The sequence below is a fragment of the Lathyrus oleraceus genome, chromosome 6 (assembly GCF_024323335.1).
Source record: "Lathyrus oleraceus cultivar Zhongwan6 chromosome 6, CAAS_Psat_ZW6_1.0, whole genome shotgun sequence".
Classification (NCBI taxonomy): domain Eukaryota; kingdom Viridiplantae; phylum Streptophyta; class Magnoliopsida; order Fabales; family Fabaceae; genus Lathyrus; species Lathyrus oleraceus.
In genome coordinates, this window is record NC_066584.1 from 375,260,964 (window position 1) to 375,285,498 (window position 24,535).

At 35.0% G+C, this 24,535-nt stretch overlaps 2 protein-coding genes across 2 annotated transcripts; both read right to left on the reverse strand.

Moving 5' to 3' along the window:
- Positions 1-6,276: 6,276 nt before the first annotated feature.
- LOC127091281 (RING-H2 finger protein ATL70) lies at positions 6,277-8,036 on the reverse strand. Its single transcript, XM_051029874.1, has one exon. It carries the CDS (start codon positions 7,036-7,038, stop codon positions 6,526-6,528), a length of 513 nt encoding a protein of 170 aa, XP_050885831.1. The 5' UTR covers positions 7,039-8,036; the 3' UTR covers positions 6,277-6,525.
- A 116-nt stretch (positions 8,037-8,152) lies between these two features.
- On the reverse strand, positions 8,153-11,983 carry LOC127091280 (vacuolar protein sorting-associated protein 60.2). Its single transcript, XM_051029873.1, has 7 exons — positions 11,624-11,983; positions 11,103-11,254; positions 10,739-10,832; positions 9,769-9,840; positions 9,576-9,687; positions 9,147-9,301; positions 8,153-8,469 (listed from the first exon to the last, which is right to left on the reverse strand). Exons 1-7 carry the CDS (start codon positions 11,690-11,692, stop codon positions 8,416-8,418), a joined length of 708 nt encoding a protein of 235 aa, XP_050885830.1. The 5' UTR covers positions 11,693-11,983; the 3' UTR covers positions 8,153-8,415.
- Between the last annotated feature and the right edge of the window lie 12,552 nt (positions 11,984-24,535).

The window sequence follows — 24,535 nt, forward strand, 5'->3', positions numbered from 1 at the left end:
ACCTAGTCGAAGTCACTGATGATTTCGACATGACTGAAGTCACTGAAGACTTTGTCAACGAACCTGTTATGGCTAAGGTTTATGAATGCCTTGATCAGGAATCTCTTAATGACTTCATTCAAAAAGTTGTGGGAGATGCCACCAACAAAAATGTTGATGTCTCTAACGCTGGGGTCGCTGAAGGTTCCAAACTGATGATAATCACCAAAGAAATCACTTATGGTTTCGTGCAGATAGACAAGGCCACTGAGGGCCTTCAATTACAATTCCAAAAGTTTGACATCACTGATGATATCAACATGGAGGTTAATATGGTTGATATATCCCAGGAGACCTCCATGGAAGTTGACGATGAATGTCGACAGGAAGAATATAATGAAATCGCCTTCCCTAAAAAGGATGAAATGTTGTGTGACTTCCTCCGAAGGTTCCAGAAGAAGCAATCAGAAGTCATGTTGTGCCCTTGGTGCATCGCTGTGTTCGACAAGAAGGCGGCCCAAAATCTCGAAGGGGTAAGGAGAGAGAATCACCAAGGGGGTCACAAAGCTTTTCAAAGTCAACCGGCTGTTCAGCCCATGAGGGATTTCGACCCAAGGAGATACCATGATCCAAGACGGTCGATGGTGACACTTGGTGAAGCAAAGTGAAAAGGTCCTGCCACTAAACCTATTTCTTTCAAACCCAATGAAGAAGTGTCAAATGGGAAGTGGGTAAAGCCAGTAAATGGAAGGAAATGCAGTCAAGGGAAATGGCAGAGCTTCGAGGTTGAAAGAGGTTCATCGCTAACTTACCGTAGGGAACTTCAGGCCGAGAAGAGAACCTCTCATGTCTCTGAGAATTATAAAGGAAAAAACCCTATGACAAGGTCTCAATGGAGAAAGGAGCAGAGGAGAAGGAAAGCCCAGAGGGATGTTGGTGAAAAATATAAAGTTGAGTCTAGCACTAACGTACCTGCGAGACAAAGGGAAAACTCAAGCTTCGACAAAAGGAAATTTAACGATCCAGCAGAAGCGGCCAGAGAAAGGCATAATCAAACAGCTGCTGAAGATGAGATGTTGACTGATAATTTCGACTCAGGATCTGAGGCTTCCCTAGATATATTAGTCGGTGTGGTGTCTGTGATGCCCAGGGAGTTCGACCGGATCACTGAGGTTGAGGGTACCGACAGCATTACGGAAAGAGAGATGGCTACTCATAAGCTAGTATGCTACTATGTGATGAATAATGGTTGCGTCAAAGAGCAAAATGCCTTCTTCGAGAGATCCAACGAGGCTATGAAGAGTCAACTTAAGCCTCCATTCATTACTGGGAAGGTCGAAGATGTCCTCATTAATAAAATCTTAGTGGATTGTGGTGCAACCGTGAATTTGATTCCTCATAACATGCTGAGGAAATTTGGCAAGTATGACACTGATGTCAAACCTCATAATATGGTGCTTACCAACTACGAAGGTAAAGTGGGCTCCACCCTTAGTGTCATCCAAGTTGAGTTAATTGTAGGAACGGTCACAAGATCCACAATGTTTATGATTGTGGAAACAAAGGTCAACTATAATTTGTTACTTGGAAGGGAGTGGATACATAGGGTCGGAGTTGTCCCATCCTCAATGCACCAGAGCATAAATATTTGGCGTCCAGATGATATCGTGGAAAATATAGAGGCAGATCAAGGGTACTTCAAAATCCCTATCAATCATACCAACAGACGCCAGTTCGACAAGCATTTGGCCAATATCGCTCCCTATGATTCGGCCGATTTTGCATTTACTCCTGATGACAACGCTTATTGTTCCCTGTCATTGCACCCTTACAATGGCTTTCATTGGGACATAGAAATAGTATGTGAAGATGACTTTGGATACTTAGGAGCGTATGGAATTGAACCCACGGGTTAGGGAAGCGAATTCAGTGTTGATGACTGAGTTCGCAACATTAAAAAGGATTTCGGCTTACATAGCCGAAAACAAGCAACAATTGGCCTTAGAGGCCGAGGTAAAAATCATGGTTGTCGAAGCCAATGAAGTTTTTCATCCAATAGGTCATGGTAAAGACTTTGACCCAATGCCACCTGACAAGGGTCAAAACGAAGAGCAAGGCCAGAGGCTCGACGCTATCTACGGCGATGAGCCTTTGGGTTTCGAGAAGGATCCGCTAACAACAAATGCTAAAATGTTCGCTCATGATCCACTAGAGGAAATAGACGTGGGAAAGGGATTGATAAAGCGACCAATTTACATTAGCGCCAATATCCATCCTCAACTAAAAGTTGAAGTGGTCCAGTTATTGAAAGAGTTCAAAGACTGTTTCGCATGGGACTATGATGAGATGCCTGGTTTGAGAAGAGATCTGGTCGAATTGAAGCTGCCAATCAAGCCTGGAAAGAAGCCTATTAAGAAGAACCCAAGGCGATTTGCACCAGCAATACTCTCGAAGATCAAAGAAAAGGTCGAAAGGCTCCTTCGCTGTAATTTCATTCGCACAGCCAGGTATGTCGAATGGTTAGCTAATATTGTGCATGTTATAAAAAATAATGGTTTTTTGAGGGTTTGCATAGATTTTAGAGATTTAAATACTACAACCCCAAAGGATGAATATTCGATGCCAGTGGCAAAAATGCTAGTCGATTCTGCTGCAAGGTATGAATATTTAAGCATGCTCGGTGGATATTTTGGGTATAATCAAATATTTATTGCAGAAGAGGATGTTTCAAAAACAGCATTTTGATGCCCTGGAGCCTTAGGCACCTACGAATGGGTGGTGATGCCTTTTGGTTTGAAAAATGCTGAGGCAACCTACCAAAGAGCAATGAATTTGGTCTTCCATGATTTTATAGAGATTTTTATGCAAATCTAAATAGATGATATTGTCATTAAGTATGTTTCAGGAAAGAGTCATATAGACCATCTTCGAATATACTTCGAAAGGATGAGAAAGCATGCTCTAAAAATGTATCCTCTCAAATGCGCTTTTTGTGTGCAGACTGGGGATTTCTTAGGCTTTGTGTTCCATAAAAAGGGAATTGAAATAACCAAAATAAGACCAAGGCCATAATGGAAGCGAAAGTTCCGTCAACGAAGAAAGAGTTGCAGTCACTACTAGGCAAGATCAATTTCCTGAGGATATTCATCTCAAACCTTAGTGGGAAGACACAAGCTTTTTCATCATTGCTTCGACTCAACAAGGAAGGGTTCGAATGGGGGTCGGCTCAACAAGAAGCATTCGATAAGATTAAAGCATACTTGAGTCATCCATCAATCCTGACGCCACCTTGTAGAAATAAGAGTATGAGATTGTACATATCTGTGTCTGACAAGACTTTAGGGAGCATGTTGGCTCAAGAGTATGATAATGGCATCGAAAGAGCCATCTATTACCTCAGTAGGGTCTTAAATGAAGCAGAAACTAGGTATAGCATAGTTGAAAAATTGTGTTTATGCTTGTATTTCTCTTGTACAAAGTTGAAGCATTAATAAAATTTGTTGATGTTTATGTTTCATCTCATTTCGACGTTATTAAACATATGTTGTCCAAATCGATTTTTCATAGTCGAATTGGGAAGTGGGCATTAGCATTAACCGAATTTTCTTTAACGTGCATGCCATTAAAGGCTGTTAAAGGACAAATGGTAGTAGATTTTATAGTCGACCACTTTATAGATGCAAATGCACTGCACTATCTTGAATTAGAACCTTGGAAGTTGTATTTTGATGGGTCTAGTCACAATGATGGAACAGGCATATGAGTGCTAATTATTTCTCCTAATAAAATTTCAACAAGACTCAAGTACAGAGTAAAGGGTCTCTATTCGAACAATGAGGCCGAATATGAAGCCCTCAATCTGGACTTGAAATATTGTTGGAATTGGGGGCAACTCGGGTCGAAATAATGGGTGACTCAGAGTTAGTCATAAAACAGATCACAAAGGAATACAGATGTATTAAGGAGAATTTAATTATGTACTCCATAATAGCCAGTCGATTGCTAAAAAGATTTGAGATGGCTAATATTCGACATATACCTCGATTGGAAAATCAAGTGGCTAACGATTTGGCTCATATTGCATCTGCGTATAAAATTTCAAAAGAAAAATTGCAAAAAGTCATCGAAGTCAGAGGAAAGGTTGTGTCGACCAGATTAACCCCTTCAGACTTAGAAAAAGCAAAGTTGGGATACGCTGATGAAGGAAACTTTGAAATATTGGCAATAGACAATCTGACAAATGAAGATTGGAGGAAACCAATTATGGAATATCTACAGAATCCAACGGCGTCTTCTGATCGAGAAACTAGGTATCGAGCGTTAATTTATGTTCTTTTGGGATTGGAGTTGTTTAAGAAGTCTCCTGAGGGAGTTTTGCTTAAGTGCCTCGGTGAGTCAGAGGCATACTTAGCCCTTTCGACTGTCCACAGTGGGAAACGTGTCTTCCTCGGGTAGTGTGATGGAGAAATGTTAATTAATGTCTGAACCCATGATTTCCTATAATCTAGGAAACGTGATGAGTGAAAAGATTCAGTTATGGACTGAAGAGACGTGGTTAGGAAAAAGGTAATGATGATTCTGACGTAACTAGACAGTTGGAGAAACTGAAAAGTTTTGCAACATTGGAACACTTGGCACAATGTCAAAGTTGTTTGAGGCGTCGAAGCGTGTTCTCAAAAAATGTCTTTTTCTCTCATATGTCGAAAATAACATTTTGGGGGGGCAATTTGTTAGCTCATAATTTCGACGTCCACTGTAGAATTACTAAAATGGAAATCCCATGAAGAGATGTTTCGACCGGGTAGAGATGTTTCGATCGGATATGATATTAAAGAGACTCAGTCGAAAGTCCCTGGGTAATAAGGGCCAGCGTGCAGTTAGGACTTAGAAATATTTCTTCAAATGGTTGAAGACGGTTCTCGATTGGAGATTCAAAATTTAAATAAAGGAGGGAATTTTTCTCTTATCTGAAACTACTGAAGGTACACGTGGGGCATAATGGATAGTTGCATTCATGCAAAGTGTCATGTGTCTCGACGTGATTGAAGGGTCGTTAAAAACGGTTATTTCGATTGAGTATAAATAAAGGGTCTTAGTGTTAGGATCAAGTGTGTGTCAAAGTGTGTACAAAGTCTGTAAAATTTACCAAGTACCCGTGTGAAGAGGAAGCGTAAATTAAGAAATGTATGTTTGTTTACACCATTGTTAGTTCTTTTGAAGCAATACATTTTACCTTTACTTTTTCAGACATACATCTTTTTACTTCTTTATTTCAAACTGTCTTTTTTACTTCGTTATTTCAAACAGTCTTAATACTTCTTTGTTTCAAACATTTGTCTTTGCTACTTGGTTATCATCACGTTCTTTTACAGTTTTTATCCTTAATTCATATTAGCTTTTTCCTGTCTAAATTTTAATCATCAGTTCCACAAACACTGTCGAAATGTTCATAGTTACTAGAATTCACTTTAAAAACAGTTAGCACATGTCCTAGGATCAATCTGATCGATCCTATGAGTAAACAAATTTAGAAATTTGGAAGATCGGCGGTTGTTTACCAATTTTCAAGGTAAACAACAACTTAAGTCTTTGACAGGTCTCCACGTGTTCTCGAATAACCGTATTATCTTATCGGTTTGCCTTGTTCGACCGTGTGTAGTTAGTGAAATCACATTGGAAACTTAAATTTCACTAAGTCCAAAACTTACGTATCCCTGATCTTTAACTGAAAATTCGACCAAAATCACCATCATCATTTGACAGGACCGATTAGTCAAAATACATATCTGACTCCAAAGTTAGAACTGACCACTTTGACCTAGGCAAAATCCAAGTCAAAAAACAATCTTCCACAATCATCAAATCTTACATCCAAAGCTTGTGTCGAAAATCCAAGGCAACACCTACTCGAGTGAGTCTTGCGTCAGTTCGTGCACACAATCTATTCACAAGGATCTTGTCGTTTCTGTTTAACCTATGATAACTCAACAACATGTTGATCAAAACCGTGTTGACTATATGGACCATGTTCTCTATTGAGGACCAAAGCAATTGTATTGTGTATGGTAGAGAATTTTTTTCATGATATACGTTTAAGTTTTATTTGTCTTTAGACATTTGATAAAATCGTGATAAGCATGCTTAAACCTGATGAAGAAACTAGTTTGTCTCATGAATGATTTTGTTTGTATTTAATTGATGTTTTAGTTTATATTCACATTGTTGTTGTTGAATTTATTTTATGGAAAGTTTATGTTATTGATGCTTACTAGTTCGTGGTATACTTAGGTTTTACTATTCGAACACTAAAAATAGGTTTATAAACTTAGAAATCAAACCGAATATTTGAAAAAATTGAAGTACTCATGAAAAATGTAGAGAGAAAAGAAGGTGAAGAGAATTAATAATACTCATGGTACTTGCAAGCGTCAAAGTTCAGCCTTAAGCAAATTCAAGTAACCTATATTACATGTAAAACCGTATATATAAAACAGTATAGTCAAAGATGAGGCTTCTAAAGTTCTAACCATTTATAGTTTGTTCTACTCAATCATGAGTAGTTGACAAGGGTGTAACTTGAGCAATGGGTGTTGGAAGTGCCGAGCTCCGACACATGGGACATGAGTGGTTTAGCCTAAACCATGTAGCAACACACTCCTTATGAAAAAAGTGACCACAATCAGATAAGAGTCGCAACCACTCTGAATCTTTGTAATCTCCCAAACATATTGAGCAAGTGAGTGATGTTGAATCAGCCTTATGAAGCTTGACTTGTGAGTACAACAAAATAGGGTAACTATTCAGGATTGCATCTTGTTCTTCAGCACAAACTTCAATATTCAACTCGGTATGATCTCTCTCCATCGAGATCACTGTTCTGTTGGAATTGCTGCCTCTAGATTGAAACCAGTTTTGCCAGTTTCTGTGGTTACAGTAACATGAAACTAGAGCTATGAACATCATTAGAAAAATAAAAGCAAAAGACATTCCAAGATAATAATATGTTAACATATTTGAGTTCTGTGAAGGGTTGTAATCAGAATTGTTAGTGCTGTTCATGGTTTTTTATGTCTGTAGAAAAAGGCTATGATGATGGTTAAAGAGAGAGTTATATTAATTGTGAGTCAATTGAATATAACTTGCAATGTGCAAATATAGAGAAGGGGAATAAAATGTCAACTTGAGGGTAGTTGTTTTGTGGTAATGGTACGTAGTTTAAGCGGTATGTGTATGCCTTATGCTTTTGAAGTCAATAGCTGGTGTAGGCTATAAATGTATCTGTCATATTTTTAACCTCAATTGTATATTTAAGCTAAGTTTATATTGTATGGTTCTGGTTGCTTGCTACATATTTAAACAATGTTTAAATGTGTCGTATTCAGATCACGCCTTAAAAAATAATAACTTATTTTCCACGATGGAAGGAGTATAGTATTTAAATAATCTATGGAGGTTAAAAGTAGCTCTCGAAAATCAAACTTATGACCAACTCACTTATGCCTAATTCATAACAAAATGTTGTTCCATTTAACTAAATTTTTAGAGGCAAATAATTAGTAGTTAGTTCTTAATATTTATATTTTTTCAAAAACTATAGATTTTGAAAATATGAATATAATAGTGTACCGTTAAATGGATCTAAAAAAAGTTATGAACATTTAACATTTAAAAGTTATAGTAATAGAGAGAAATATTAGAGAGGATATTTACTCTTTTAACTTAATTATTTATTTGTCCACTCTGCTTTCTGCATCAGTTCGAGCAAAGCATGATAATAAAACAACATTTTCAACTAATACCTTAATTAAAGACCCTCATCTCAAACAACCATAAAAAAATTTAACATTTTTGGAAAATTTTAAGCCAACTTGACTTAGAAATTTGTCCTCTATTCTTTAAAAATTGAAGTAAAATAACATTTTATATAGACCTTTGAAAAATTGTAAAAATTTAGCAATAACCCAAAAATAGATAGTCACAACAATAAACTAACAAGTGGTATTCACAAGCTTACTCCACTTGTAAATAAACAAATGTAACAAATCTTCATTGGATGTACCAACAAAACTTCAAAGGTAATATAGAAAGAAAGAAAGAAAAAACATTAGTAAATCATCTACTAGACATATAGAAACTGTCATGGTTTAGATAATATTAAATAAATTGATAAATCTGAAAAAAAATTAATATGATTCACACAATAAAATGGTATTTCAAAAGTGTACACATTTTACTGACCATAACTATTAACTGCCGATTTCTAAGTTTATGCCAAACACCACTAATATTTTTTTTTCATTTTCCCGTGTCATTGTGCTTTCATACAAATGATGGCAATGAAATTACTGTATAAATCAATGTTATTAAGTTCTGCACAACTTTACAGGGTCTAGCTCGTGTATGCACCAGCTCCGCCAATCAAATAAAAAGGATTCTTCAACCGCGTAGGGATGCCCGAGGGACAGCAGGTAAACCCAGTTCATCTTCAGTCTGTGAGTATTAAGGAAATCAATCAGGACCGAATAAAAACTATTCGACATTAGAATAGTGTCAGCTAGAACTAGTAAACCATATAAAAAAGGCCGAGTAGCTTCAGAAAAAATTGACAACTAATAACAAAGCAGAATCCTTTGAATAATAATCAAGTAAATGGAACATAGGCACATCTTTACAAGTTACACAATCAGAATGCAACATCAAGGATCCACGGGAGAATACAATTTTTACAAAAATGGCATCAAAAGTATAAGGTGCTTCTTCATTATAAGAATGAAAAAGCCAGATAATGTGTTGAACAAGTCTTAAATAGACTCGGCTTCAATTGGAATTGGAATTGGAGCAGAGTCTATTTAAGCTCTGAAATTGGCTGTAGTTGAAAAGTGTACACATTTTACTTAGATTTCAATCACACAAAATTCAAAAACATCTTGCTAAGTTATTCATCAGTAACCAATATACATGCTCCCACCAAGATGTAGCAAAAATATTTCTATAAAGACACAGAAATGTTTTAAGTGTAAAATCATATAGTTTGCAATGAGAATCGAGAAAGAATTTCCCCCTTAAGAAGAGACTCGTTTAAGTATGGCTATAAATTATAATAACAACAACAAAAAGAAACAATAATTTTCATATTAATAAAATAAAATAAAAACAAAATACTATACTTGGACATTGGATCTGCCATGTGGCATTGCTGTTTGACCAGTTGGAGCTGAAGGTAAGTTAAGCTCTGAATCCAAATCAGATTCTTTATCAGGTTGGAGGTAGGAGGGGACTCCTTCAGATTCACTTTCCATGTCTGCTTCCAGCGCATCAAGTTCTGGTAAACCAAAATAAACAAGACAGATAATTTTAGATACTTCACCAAAAAAGAAGCATCTACCTTAGAGGAGTGATCATTCGCTAAAAGTAAATGTGGATTGTTAATTACAAAGCATTCAACCCACAAATGAAACAACTTATAACATTTCACTAAGAACACAGTTTGTCTTTTCATTTGAACTAGAATTCAAAACAAAGTAAAATCTCAAAAGCTGATTCTCAAAAAGGTGGCCAACATACATCTCAAAAGCTTAAACAATTCCTTAACTTACCACCCAAAAGTTCATCCTCGTCTATGTCATCAGGAACATTATAGCTTCTACCCAAAGTCTCTTGGATCTCATTACTAACATCCATCAAGTCCATCATCTCATCTTGCAAGTTCTACAAATTCAATTAACAGTAAGACCTGAAATTCTCAACGATAACTAGATATAAGCTATAAGAAAAGGAAACAATACACACATCAATATCTTGGATCTTCACAGTTTTCATCATTCCCTTCAAATCCTTGTTAGCAGACTTCAAAGCTGACATCTGAAAAAGGGGAGGGGTGGAGGGAAAGAAAGAAATTTGTGAGCAATTCTGTTCAAATTACATAATCTACTAGGCAAAATACTCTTCCAGGTCATTCAATTTCTGGGAACCTAAATATATACTAGATTGTTATTACAGAAGTATAATGCATAGTGAATAACATCGTTATGAAGATAACCCTCCCGAATTACAAACCATTCATCCCCTACCTCTTGTGAGGTAGGCAGCAGGTTCCAAACAGGATACAGACAAAGCTCCACCTCGAACCATGCCCCTTAAAGCGCTACCAAGACAAACGAATGTTTTATAGTGAATATTGTTACCCCAGTCATCCTCACTTAATAGAGCATATGACATAAAATTGACTTTGTCAAATTTATAGAAAATTTACAAATAGATAAAGACATTCAAATATTTGAATATTAAAATTGGATGAAAATCCAAATGACAAATAATAAAACAAAAGGGTGGCGCGGTACTTCACAAGGCTCCCCATTGAAGGGTTTAGAAAAGATTAAATAAGAGAAAGCCATATCCCTTTAGAGGGGGGAGGCTGTTTTCCTCGTCTGTGACCACAGGTACCAAAGAAGCACCTTTTTGCCAGCGCTCACCCTCATAATAAATCATGAAACAGAAAATCGATTAAGTTTTCCTTTTCTAAAATCACGCTGCTTAAAAACATCAAGTCTTATGACTTGCTATTAGAGAGGGTGGGATGAAGTTATGCTATAAATCCTTTGATTTGAATAAGTAGGGAAAAAATTATAAAGTATGCCTTCTTTATGAATAAAACCATCTTCAAAGGCTGGTACAAATAAAGATGTCATACAGATGGATCTATGAAAAGAGTTCAATCAATACATGGAACACAAAGAAAACTAAGCTCTTGGATACATACAGTTTGTTGAGCATCTTTAATTCCCTCAGCAGCAAATTGAACTTGATCGAGGTTGAATGTCTGATTGTACAACATGTCGCGTTGACCTTCATACCTGATCAAAAGCATAGTGTATTGGTATATGAAAACAACACTATAATATTCACTTCATGTATAATGTATTGAGTTCAGGAAAACTATTAGCTGCATCATGAAGCAGTTGAGCGTATTTAAAGTGAAAACTCAAAGTAATCTTAGTGAGTTGGAGATTATACTCAAACCCTACAATAAGTTCCCATCTTTTATCTATAAGGCTTAATCAATACAATATAACAACTCAACAACCACACAAAAAAACTAAGAAAACAAATAACAAGCTACTTACATTCGCTTTTGTTTAAGAACTCGCATGGCTCTAGCTTTAATAGCTTCGAGAGTAGGACCAGGCCTTGTTTTCTTGATCTGTTCTTTGTATCTACTGAGTTCAACATCAAGCTTCTTAATCTTCTCATCCACGGTATCACCTCGTTTGGTAATCTGCAATACATACAACGGTTATACTCCACCAAATAGATAACAGAAGTTACCAAACACTGAAGTGTTGAGCAACAAAAGAATCAAAATTAAGTAAATTGACTAAACTAAAGAAGATAACAACAGTTTAAAAACATAATTGGGTTTAGTCCAGCAGAAATATGAGTTACAGAAACCTAAATTAAAAAAAATTAAAATCAAAACCAATTCTGTGAAATATGCATGGATCTGCAATTATGCAAATATATAATTATAATAGTGTTATAAGTGAATAATTAAGTTCAAAATCTGAAGAGAGAACCAGATCTGCGAGTGTATGAACAAACCCTAGCGCTGATTGAATGAAATCGATAAGGGAAAGATGAAGGTTACCCTTTCGTTGGCATCTTCAATGGAAGGAGGAGGTTCTTTGTTCTTTTTGGCGCCGAAGACCCTCTTCATCGTATTTCCTGATCTAAAAACTCTTAACTTCTCAAATTTGAAATTGGATCCTATGTATGTGAGAAATAGCACGAGAGAAGAGAAAAAGGAATGACCCAGAAAACGCTGAGACTTTTGATTTAGGGTTTTGCTTTGCTTAACGCGGTGATGATAAAACTAGACTTGTTTGCGCGACGGAAACTTCTACCAAAAGTTCCTATTTCGATTCGATTATGTTTCTTTTTCGTTAGAACTTAGAGCAAATATTTGTTCTCATTTTTTGTGGTAAATAGGTGTGCTTTTAACTTGCAACCCCCGATTAAACCTCACATTCCTATGTAATTTTAAATTATCAAAAATGTCTCTGATCAAAAATTAAATAAAATTTCTTTAAGTAGGAAAAAATAATTATAAATTTATGGAATATTGAAATTTTTAAAAATTTTAATATATTAAAAAAAATCGATATTGAAAATTTTAACTAAAGCAAAAATTTTGGTTGTGTCATTTATTTGAAATTTTAAACGTTCAGGATTTTGCTGACAGTTTTTTATGGTTGTGATTGCATCGACAGTTTTGTACGGTATAGAGTAAACGAAAGATTGTATAAATATGGGGTCACATGTTGTTTGATAAAAACATCTTAAAAAATGTTTCTTCCTCAATTTTTAATTAAGGCAGAAGTGTACTTCAACGGAGTTTTACCTCCCGTAGAGTTCTGACTTTCGGATGGCACCACATCTCTCGTCGGTCTGACGTCCAAGTTGAATGAATTGTTGGCCAATATCGAAAACAGAAAAGTGAGAAAGATCAAGTTTTGTGAAGATTTGATTGATACTGACGGGAGAGCGAAATACAATCTTATTGAGTTGAAGGCGGATGAAGATGTGAAGGATGTGTGTAGATTATTTCGTCGTATGATAACAAAGGGGTTGATCGAGTTAGATGTTGAGATTTCAAGCTCTATGATCAATGTATGGTGTCCATATGACATCATCTACAGCTAGTGCATTGAGCCTCCTCCTGTACTCAAAAACACCATTCGGATGTGACCGTCTCCCATTCCATTTTCTCGCGTGTGGGGCACCCACTGGAAAATGTTGCACCCGTTTATCACAAATGGTGGAGAAATGCTCGTATATCCAACACTGATATCAAAACACAGACATAACAAATAAGAAATAAGAAATTTTATTCGTAACAATTAAATAAGAAATCAACAACAACAAACTCAAATAACCAGTAAGTTGTCTGGTCTTAAATATTGTCGCCACTTCAAGAGTTGTATACAGAATGGTCAATGTAACACACCCTCATGCCCAACTAGTAACCTTGAGGCTACTGAACAGGCACGTGTATCAGGCGTCGATATAAACAATTGACTTATCCGCAAAGAGAGTACATGTTAATAGATGTAGCATGTACACCTTAGCGGCAGACTCATAACTCTCAGCCGCTACAAGCTCGTCATACGTCTTCTAAAGCCAAGACATACAAAGGTGAGAGCCCATGTTGATGCCAAACTCCTTCTGCACGCCTGCCTCATAAACTCCTAAATCTCGTACAACAATCATACATGCAAGTGACTATTAACTGGGATTTTCGACAAGGGCAAAAACCTCAACGCAAGTCATAGTTATAGGTATATGAATTTTTGATGACGTGTACATGGAATGGAGTCTTAATTAAAGGAAAATGGGACTTAGTATTTTTTAGAAAGGCTTTTGGAGACATTTCGACAACATTATTTTAGAGAGCATCGAGTGCGTTGAAAAGGCGGTTATTTGGGTGAGCAAATGTTTTATTCAGATACAAGTAACAACTTCTTAGTTTTATCCTGAAGACACGTGGAGGGAATGAAAAGGCGAAATGCATGCATAACTCTTACGTGGAAAATGCTGAAGAAATAAACGTTAGAAAGCAGTTATTCCATATTATCATAAATAAGGATTTCATTTGTAAATTTCGGGGTGTTCGTTTCATTAAAAAAAATCACTTACACTCGAAGTACCAGCGCTAGAGAAAATAATTTTCACTTAGAGAATGTATGAACCTTGAAACACCACTTTTACTTTAATGCAAAGTCTTTCAATTCAATTTATGATTCTTGCCCATTTATTTTATTCCTTACGTTAATAGCACTGTCCTTTTACTCTTGTTTTATTCCTACTTTACCATTGTCGAAATTACATCTCTACAACCTTCTTCATAAATTTTTCGACCCAGTCGAAACCATTCTTTTTCAACGAAAAACTATAAATCGAAATCTTTAGCACTTTGTCCTAGGAATCCCTAGTCGATCCTGCAAGTAACCTTTAATAAGAGACTAGCAGTTGTTTACAAATTTTAGGTGTAAACAAATTGGCACGCCCAGTGGGACACGTGCTAAAATTTTCATTTTGTAAACAAATTGGCACGCCCATAGTTTTAGGTGTAAACAAATTGCCACGCCCATAGTTTTCTCTTAAAAATGTGTATTGCGTTCATGAATGTTTCTGGGTATTTTGCATGCATTTAAGAAGTGGAAAGTCTTTACCAAAAATGATGCGTCCCTCTGTAGATAATACTAGTGCATAAAACAATCCTCGGAATGTAGTATAACAACCGGTCAGATCGATGGTTGAAGATGCAGTTGTGTCAATGTCTGTTAGGACAACTGCTTTGGTGGTGTCATCAATGTCAGTTGCATTGATACCATCACAAGGGGTAACTCCCCCACCACAATTAGGAAATACCTTATTCAACCATGTGGTTGTAAAGCCCTTGTTTAGTTTTTATAAGCCAATGAACAATAGGGATTACCCTTATGGCATGCCAATGTCGATGATAGTTGGCATACATACTAACATGTCTACTTTTAGTGATAACGCAATGGCAATTGTTCCATCGTACAACCCACAAAACGCCTCGGCGTAGACCAACAATAATATGGTTTGACCTGGAGGGATAGGTTATATCCCCCAAACAATGCCATCATTGAATACCACTTCCATGATGGCTATGAGGCAACAAATGGACAAGACTAACCTGGAGTTAGTAAACACTCTCACCCAACAAATGGGAAATATTCTTAACCCATTGATTACAAACACAAATCAAGCTTATGAACTATTGACAAACCAAATACGGTGAATAGTTTATTTCTTTGGCACACCCCAGATTTCACCTCGACCAACTCCTCATATATCAAACGTGGGGAAGGTAAAAATGCCTGAAAATGGGATGGTTCAGGAAAATGTAGGCCAAAATCAAGGGTTTCGACCTAAGCCAGTCCCAAATAGGGAAGAAGTGGAATACTTGGTTTAGGTCAACCTCAGATCCTGATGGTTTAGAGGAACAAAGACATTGAGCGGGTTCTTCGAAATGTTCAACAAAACAATGTTATTATGCATAACAATATAGTCAATATGGTCGAACAAATCTTGGCCCAAAATGGCCTTAATGTGGGATTCCACAGTCCTAACTTCATTTCCCCTTTGTTAGAATATGTTCGACAAATTCAATGACATGTGTGATATATAGTACTATCCTTGCCCACGATATCAGGTAGTGGAAAAAATATTTGATTTGTACTATGTACTATTTGATCACGTATCCATTTGATCTTATCTTCAAGTTCATTGGCTTATGATGAAAGTTGATGAAGCATAAAATGAAGAAATGTAAAGCTAGATTCAGAAACTTTAGAATCTTCGGTCAGAACCTTGACATCATTAATAGTCTGGCTTAAGATCTTCAGTATCTTTAGAGTTTTCAGAATCTATAGTCAGAACCTTGATAACCTCAACGTCTAACTTGAGAGGTTCAGATTCTTCAACTAAGTGACAAAACTTCAAAAGTTTGCCATTCTTCAGAAGCTTGATAATCAGAGTCACATCCAGAAGCAGAAGTGGAGACTGGAGAGAACTTTGCAACAACAACCTAACGTCTCTTTAGAAACTTCTCAGGAGTGAATCAACACATAAGCATAAAGAACATTATAGCAGCAACCTGATATCTTTTAGAACTTATCATTATTAACGCAAAAGCGGAATTTGGAACACAATTGTTCAGAAACTGATGACGTTGCACCTCATATACTCAGAATCAGAACTGACTATTAAAGCTACACAATAACAAACCATTAGGGTACCAAAATTATGTGAAGACATGGCTTCTCGAGTATTTTGATGAAGACAACGATGCACGTACAAGGTCAATCATCAAAGAATGGATCAAGACTTCAATAGAGCAAATTCACACAAAGTTTCAATCATACATAGCTCAAAGTCGCTCGAGAAATTGATCACAAAGGTATTGGAATTTAATCTTAGTTAATGTTTATATATAAAGTGTTCAATTGATTGTTGCATGCATAATATGATATGGACACTTAGAATTTATTTCAAAATGGTTACAACTTTTAAAAGTTCTCAATTTTTCCTTTTTTCAATAGTGGTAACCGGTTAACACTTTTGGGGTAACCGGTTAACCCGAAACAAAATTCAATTTCTGGGCAGATTTTGTTAGCATGTAACCGGTTAACACTTTCATGGTAACCGGTTACACAGTTTAAAATTTGAATTTTTCTTAACGTTACAATGGCATCCATTGGTTGTTTGCACCTGTTTAAAGAGGTTCATAGAAGGATATTTAAACTAAAATTTTTCATATTGCAAATCACCTCCTTAAAAAATTAATTTTCACAATCTTTCTTTGTTTACTATTTTCAAAGATAAGTGTCCAAAATTCATATGCATCATTTGAACACTTCTATAAACATTGTGAGATTGATTATTCCAAAAGGAGAAGATCAATCCTTTGATTGATGTGCAGATATTTCCAGATTATTCAAACTTCCATTTAAATTATACACTTGTTGTTCTTCACATCTTAATTTTTCCATCATTAGTGGAATTAAGATAGTGAGTGTTTTATCCTTACTTGTTTAATAGTAAGAGGTGCATAGGAGAGGATTGTTCTCTTATCACTAAGAAGGTTTCCTTGTTGTCTAGAAACAAGAGAGTCACTTTGAGAGGATTGTTCTTATAAGTGGACTTTGTTGGAAATCCAAGAGTTTGTTCTTGGTGGTCTTTGTTGGTCATTGTACAAGTCCAAACAAATAGTGGAAATCTCTTTCTTGTTGGAAAAGGGACTGGATGTACCTTCGGATTGTGAAGGGAACCAGGATAAATCTTCGTGTCATTATTTTTCTGCACTTTACCACTTTCCTAAACACCATTATAAACCAGAAAATTAATCATTACAACAAGAAAATTTCAAGGTTTCTAATTCACCCCCCCTCTTAGACTGATTTCAGACTTACAATTGGTATCAGAGCAGATTATAGGTAACCTGTTCCTAGACGATCCAAAATGGCTTCCGCAAATAATAATCTAGTCTTCAGAGATGGTGGTAGCAATAACAAGCCTCCACTATTCTGTGGTGAATACTTTGACTTCTGGAAAATTCGTATGAAGGCTCATTTAGAAGCACAAGGAGAAGAATATATGGGATGATGTCCAAAATGGTCCTTTTGTTCCTACAACGGTTGTTAACGGCGTTGGTTCATCAAAGCCTAAAACTTCATGGGATGATGATGATAAGAAGAAGGTCTTCTATGATAAAAAGGCAATAAATCTTCTTCAAAGTGCACTCAGCATGGATGAATTCTTTCGCATTTCGGCATGCACAACGGCAAAACAAATATGGGATACCTTGGTAGAAACTCATGAAGGAACTGCCGAAGTTAAAAGATCAAGATTAAATACCTTGAGTCAAGAATACAAGTTGTTCAGAATGCAGCCCGGAGAATCCATCCTTGACTTGCAGAAAAGATTTGTGCACTTGACAAATCATCTAAAAGCTCTAGGTAAGACTTTAAGTAATGATGAATTGAATCTTAAAGTGCTTAGATCTTTAACCAGGGAATGACAACCAAAAGTGACGGCAATATCAGAAAAGAAAAGTCTATCCACAATGACTTCCGCTACATTGTTTGGAAAACTTCAAGAATATGAGACGGAACTTGGAAGACTTGAAAAACGTGAGAATCAAGATAAGAAGTCTAAAAGCATCACTCTGAAAGTTGACTCCAAAGATATTGAGAAAGAAGACAATCCAGATGAGGATGAAAACTTCTTGTTACTTGTTAAAAGGCTAGGCAAATTTTTCGGTAAGAATGACAAACCTTCCTTCTATGCGAAAAGAAAGAAACACTTCAAGAAAAGAGAAGCTTCCACTTCAATGCAAGAGGTAACATGTTGTGAATGTGGTAAGCAAGGCCACATAAAACCAGACTGTCCTCAACTACCTAAGAAAAGTGGATTCAAAAGCAAGAAGGAGAACAAGTACAAAAAGGCTTATGTCGCATGGGAAGATAACGAAATAAGCTCGTCATCCGACTCAGATAGTGATGAAAGTGCAAACCTAGCATTAATGGCCTCACACCATTCCGATGATGAAGTAAATGAGGTTAGTAATGATTTTTCGCTTTTTGATAATGATGTGCAAGGTGCCATAAATGAATTATTAAATGAATGCAAAATCTTGTATAAAACTATATCATCTCAAAAGAAACAAATCTCAGTTTTGGAAGAGAAAATTGAGAAAATGGAAAAAGGTTTTGAAGTTGAAAAAGAAAAGATGATTAGTGATCAAAAACAAAATTTTGTATGCAATAAATGTGAGTCACTTTCTTTTCAAATTGTCCAACTAAAAAGAGTTCTTGAAAGATACGAAAAAGGACAAATTAGATTGGAGGGTGTACTTAGCCAACAAAGATATTCAAATGATAAAAGTGGGCTTGGTTACTCAAAGTTTTCAAAACCAAGCTCAAACAAGACAATCTTTATTAAGACAAGTGACCAACCAATCCAAGAGAAAGTGAACAAACCTAAAATATTTCATCATTATCCTAAAAAGAAAAACCTTGTTAAGAAGAAGTCTTATCCTTCCAGGTATAGAAGTAATTTTGAACCAACATGCTTTTATTGTGGTATTAAAGGCCATACACCTAATGCTTGCTATATTAGAAACTTTAGTGTTGCTAATGGGCATTACGTATGGGTAAAGAAAGACACTAATTATGAAGGACCCAAAGCAACTTGGGTACCTAACAAAACTTAATCTGTTTTGTAGGCTTGCTTGGAATCCATATCAAACTTATGGTATCTCGATAGTAGGTGTTCCAAGCATATGACAGGAGACATCAATAAATTTTCAAATCTAAAGCTTAAAGCTAAGGGTTTTGTTACATATGGAGATAACAACAAAGTAAAGATTCTTGGCAAAGGCATTGTTGGTGCACCACCTTTCACATCCATTGAAGATGTTCTTTATTTCGAAGGACTAAAGCACAATTTTCTTAGTATTAGCCAACTATGTAACAAGGGTTTCAAGATCAAGTTCACTAAAGATGAGTGCTTGATAGAAGACGAAGTCACACATGAGGTTAAACTAAAAGGTAAACGCCTTAACAATTTTTTATGATTTCCCTTAATGACTTGTCTTTGAAGGTAAAATGTCTCATGGCAAACAACAACGATTCATGGCTTTGGCACAAAAGATTCGCACATATTCATATGGAACATTTGAATAAGTTGATCAAGCATGACCTCGTCATTGGTTTTCCCAAGATGAAGTTTATCAAAGATAGACTTTGTGATGCGTGCCAAAAGGGGAAACAACATAAATCAACTTTCAAATCCAAAAATGTAGTGACCACTTCAAGGCCATTACAACTGCTGCACATGGACTTATTCGGTCCATCAAGAACAAGGAGCTTCGGAGGTAATATTTATGCCTTAGTCATTATTGATGATTTCTCTAGATACACTTGGACTCTCTTTTTAGTGCAAAAAAATGACACATTCAAAGTATTTAAGAAGAATGCAAAGCAAATCCAAAATGAGAAGTCACTAACCATTGCCTCCATAAGAAGCGACCATGGTGGAGAATTCCAAAATGCTTCCTTTGAAGAATTTTGCGATGAAAATGGAATCTCTCACAACTTCTCGGCACCAAGGACTCCTCAACAAAATGGAGCGGTGGAGAGAAAGAATAGGTCTCTCATTGAGCTTGCAAGAATAATGCTTAGCGACTCAAATCTTCCAAAATACTTTTGGGCGGATGCGGTAAGCACGACATGCTTTGTAAGTAATCGAGTCAATATTAGACCTATCTTGAAGAAAACTCCTTATGAACTTTTCAAGGGAAGAAAACCGAACATGGCCTACTTTCATATCTTCAGATGCAAATGCTTTGTCCTCAATAATGACAAAGATAATCTCGGTAAGTTCGATGAAAAATCCGCCGAAGGTATATTTCTTGGTTATTCTCTCTCTAGCAAAGCTTATAGGATTTATAACAAAAGAACTTTAACTATTGAGGAATCTATGCATGTATCATTTGATGAAACTAATCCCTCCAAGGAGGATATTATTGTTGATAATGATGATGATTTAGTAGATATTCCTCAAGAGATAGATTTCATATCCGATAATGAAAATCAACCGGAACACCATGAAGAACAAGATCCACAAGACGCAAACATCAATGATCTACCTAAAGAATGGATAACTCATAGAGACCATCCAATCGACAAGATTATTGGTGACATTAGTCAAGGAGTCTCAACAAGATTGAATTTAAAGGATGCTTGCTTAAACATGGCTTTTGTCTCTCAAATTGAACCTTCCAAAGTTGATGAAGCCTTAGGAGACGACCAATGAATCATTGCTATATCAGTGCTTATAAATTTGAATGAAACTTATTCAATGATATGAAAGTTCATGCACAAAATTTCATTGTTTTATGATGTATGAACACTTAGAAAATTGTTTGAATTGTATATGAATTTTTGTAACAAAAAAGGTTATTAAAACTTATGTATTTTGACTTATATACATCTCATTATGCCTCTTTGATTTGATGTAATATTTTGGAAAAGTTTCATTATTATTGGCAATAATTTTGAATCACAATGGTTCATATTTTTCAAAACAGTATGATGTTTCAAAAAATTATGCAAATTATGGAGGTCTTAAACTGCCACAGTTTACGAACTAGTGTGTTGTTTAAAAAAGAAGATCAATTACAACAATTTAAAACTGCCACAGTTTATAAAATAGTGTGCTGTTTTAAAAAACAGTAAAATTGCAACGGAACTGCCAGTAAGTTTGCGGCGGTTTCAAAATGCCATAATTTGCGAAAATCAACTTTTGAACAGAGAGCACATCATTTGATTGATGATAATAGTCAATCGATTGACTCCCTTAAAAACTTGAAAATTTTCCTTTTAAAAGTTGTGTTTTGAATGACAACCATGCATGGATGTTTAAGAATCGTAGAATCGCTTAGATGAAAATATTTTGAGCACTTAAAGCTTATATACATATGAATTATCGTTGTACCTTAATCTTAATGATTCAATCGTTTGAATTACAAAGCTTATCCAATCTTGATACTTGATTTTAATCTTTTTTTTTCTTTGATCTTTTTTCTATGATAGGCTTTTGTCTTCATCAAAACTATGAACATATTCTTCACACTACAAGTGTTTCTGATCGGTCTCATTCGTAGGGGTACCACCTCGAAGTAACCCAGGTTGCTGATAAAGCTCATCAATTGTTTCTTCTAATACAAATATTTCATAGTGAAGTATTCCTCCTTGTATACATATATATTATTCTCCCATAAGAAAATGACTTTGAGTTCATAACTTGTGGAACAACTCGATACATCTTCTCTCCACTCCGTCCCCAACGACGCAAACCTTAGCATGAGCTTCTGGACCGATGGGACTGATAGAAAGAGTCAATCTTGAAAAGTTTGTAGCCCGCGAAGAGGCTCGAAGCCACACATTGTCAGCTCCAAAGAAATTAACCTTTTACTATGTGCTTGAGCCACATGACCACGACGATATTTAAAAAGATGAAAGAAAAGTATCACATAAGACTTTCTTTCCAAGTACTCGCACCATAACTGATAGACCTTCACATATGCTGAATTTGCAGGATGAAGATGTGAAGGAGTCATCGTCAGATGCTTCAGGACTTCTATCTCAAAAGTAGGGAAAAATAGGCGAAGACCCGTATCGAAAAAAGTGCACTCCTAAAAAGAAATTGTGCAATTGTCATTCTTACTGCATATTCTTTCATCCTTGTTCTTCTTGATATAATATAATTATTATATCTTTTAACAAATTTTCATTTCTTTGTTATCAAAGAGGAATAATCATTTGTGACACAATCTTCATTGTGCCTTTTTCTAACCTTCCATCCTTTTGGTTGACATACACAATTTTGAAAAATAATAGAACAATTGTGTTTCAATTATAAAAACATATTTTGTAAAGATTGTGGACGACATGAAAATCATTTTTTGAGTCAATTAAGATGAAAGTTAATTTTTTTAATATGACAATCATTTATGGTTTAATTATTTATTGACTTTGATTTGTAATTTCAACAGAGGAGATTCTCTCTGGTTTTTTCTTCTTAATTTTTTCTCAATAATGTTTGAGCCACAAATTAAAAATACATAGAAAAATAAAATATAAAAGAAAACAAAAATAATGAAAGATAGATGGAGTTTTGAAGGTTCATCTAAACTCTTGAATTGGATTTAGTCACTTCAATAAATTTATTTGATATTAAAATTGATCTCAAACTAGATTAATCGATCAAGTGGATCGAGGATAAGATACTAATGTTTAAAAAAAAAACTTATATTTTACACCATATATTTTACACAATTTAATTTATAAAATCTACTGTACTAAAATTAACGGAAAAAACACCGGGATATATTATCATAACCATGTGTGTGTAAAAGTGTCGTTATAGATAGCAATGTTCCATCAATTTTCCGTTGATACGAGGCAATGTGAAAAGTGTTTGGATTAAGAAAAAAGCATGAGATTGAATAGATTTTAGCAGTCTTTGAAAATTGATTATTATAAGTTTGTTTAATACCCACACAATCATATTCACACACAGGAGAGTAAGGCAATTCATCTGACGCAACAGAAAGTGGGGCTGCTTTCTCGACTCATTTACATCAATCATTAACAATAACTTTCTTCAATAGTTAATGCTCATTTTGGCTTTGTTTATTGAAAAACGTAAGGAGTTGCTGCTATTTGACTTGGATATACATGGAAGACTTTTTACATAAAATACAAAAAGAGAGAATATTCCTATTTCACATTCAAACAATATAAAAATGTAGAAGCCACATTTGACAATTCAACTCTGAACTAGGACAATATTGACATTGGATTTGATCAAAAAGTGGTTTATTGTTAAGCATTGCTACATTGTTTACATTACATCAATGTATCAGTAAATAGTACTGCTGATTTCGACTAACTTTCATTTCTCTACCCTCTATTTATTTTTCCCTATCTTTCTCTTAATTTACTATCACTATCTCCTTTATTTTATCTAAAATTTGCTTATACTCACTTTAACTTTTTTTTCAAAAAAATTAGAGGATCTTTGTCCAACTACTATCGGTATAACAAACATGGTTTACAATGTATCAATAATTAGTACGAGAAATGTATGTATATAATATGCACAAAATCGGCAATTTTTTTGTTTGATATGACTATCTCCTTTAATGTACAACTCGTTTTAATTTAGGATTATAAATAATGAATTGTTCAAAGAAATGCACTTTTAAATGATGTTTAAATCTTTTGGAGTATTTAGAAATAATCCAATCATAGATTGCGCGAAAAATTACTCTAAAAACATAATAGAAAAAATAATTTGAGATGAAGAAAATGAGAGGGAGAATAGACATTTTGAAAGGTTCAGAAATATGGAATGATTTGCAAATGAACAAAGAAACTCTATTTATAAGCAAGAGATTCAATTTAGTGGAGGAAAGAAAATCATGGGAGAGAGTTGAAAGTTTTAGGCCTATTACTATTACTCATTGTTTTTGCTTGGTCAGCAAGTTAGACTCTGACTCGTTCTTGGAGGACAAACCAAACTCAATTTAAATTAGGTTAAGATTAAGTTTTTAATGAGTCACACGTTACAATTAATTAATTAATTTTAATGAAATCAATTAATAATTAATTAATTTCCATGTTAAAATTCCACTAATTCGAGTTCTAAAAAAATAATTCATCTAGACCGGTCGGACGAATGGACGGCAGCGCGCATGTGTCTAGAAGAGTTGGCGGTTTGTTCTTACTCCTTTACAAAATTTACAAAATTGGGTATCCTTCATCAAGTTGAAATATATATTGTGTTGCCTCCATGTGAGATTAAAATAAATCATTTCAAATTCCCTTCTATTTTAGTTCTTCCATTTAAAATGAATAAATTATTCTAATTCCCCCTCAAAATTTTCATATTTCCAAGATAATGATTAACGATAATAAATTGATTATATTTTTCAAGGTTATGAAAATTGGATCGGATCGGACGGTTCAACCGGCGGTTAGACCGAGAATTGAATCTATATCTGGTCTATTAAACCCATATAATCGGTCTGTTAAAGAACCGGGACAAAAATCAGATGAAAATCGGAAAAATAGATCAAAATCGGGGGTTTCTCCAATCACATAGGTTGAACCGGATATTAAACTTTCAATTTTTTTTTTAAATTTATTTAAAAGAAAAATATAATAAAAGGTGAAAAAGATATATCAATTTGATACTATTGAATGAGATGAGCCTCACAGTCAAAGACATCTCTCTAATCCTTTCAAAATTTTGATTTTTTAAATAAAAACTAGAGAGTTATATTTATAAATAACACTCTTCACTTTAGTTTCTAATATTTCTAATCGCATGACTTAATTTTATATTAGGGTTTTCATAAAATTGATAACACTAAAAAAAATGTATTTCATTTTAAATTTTA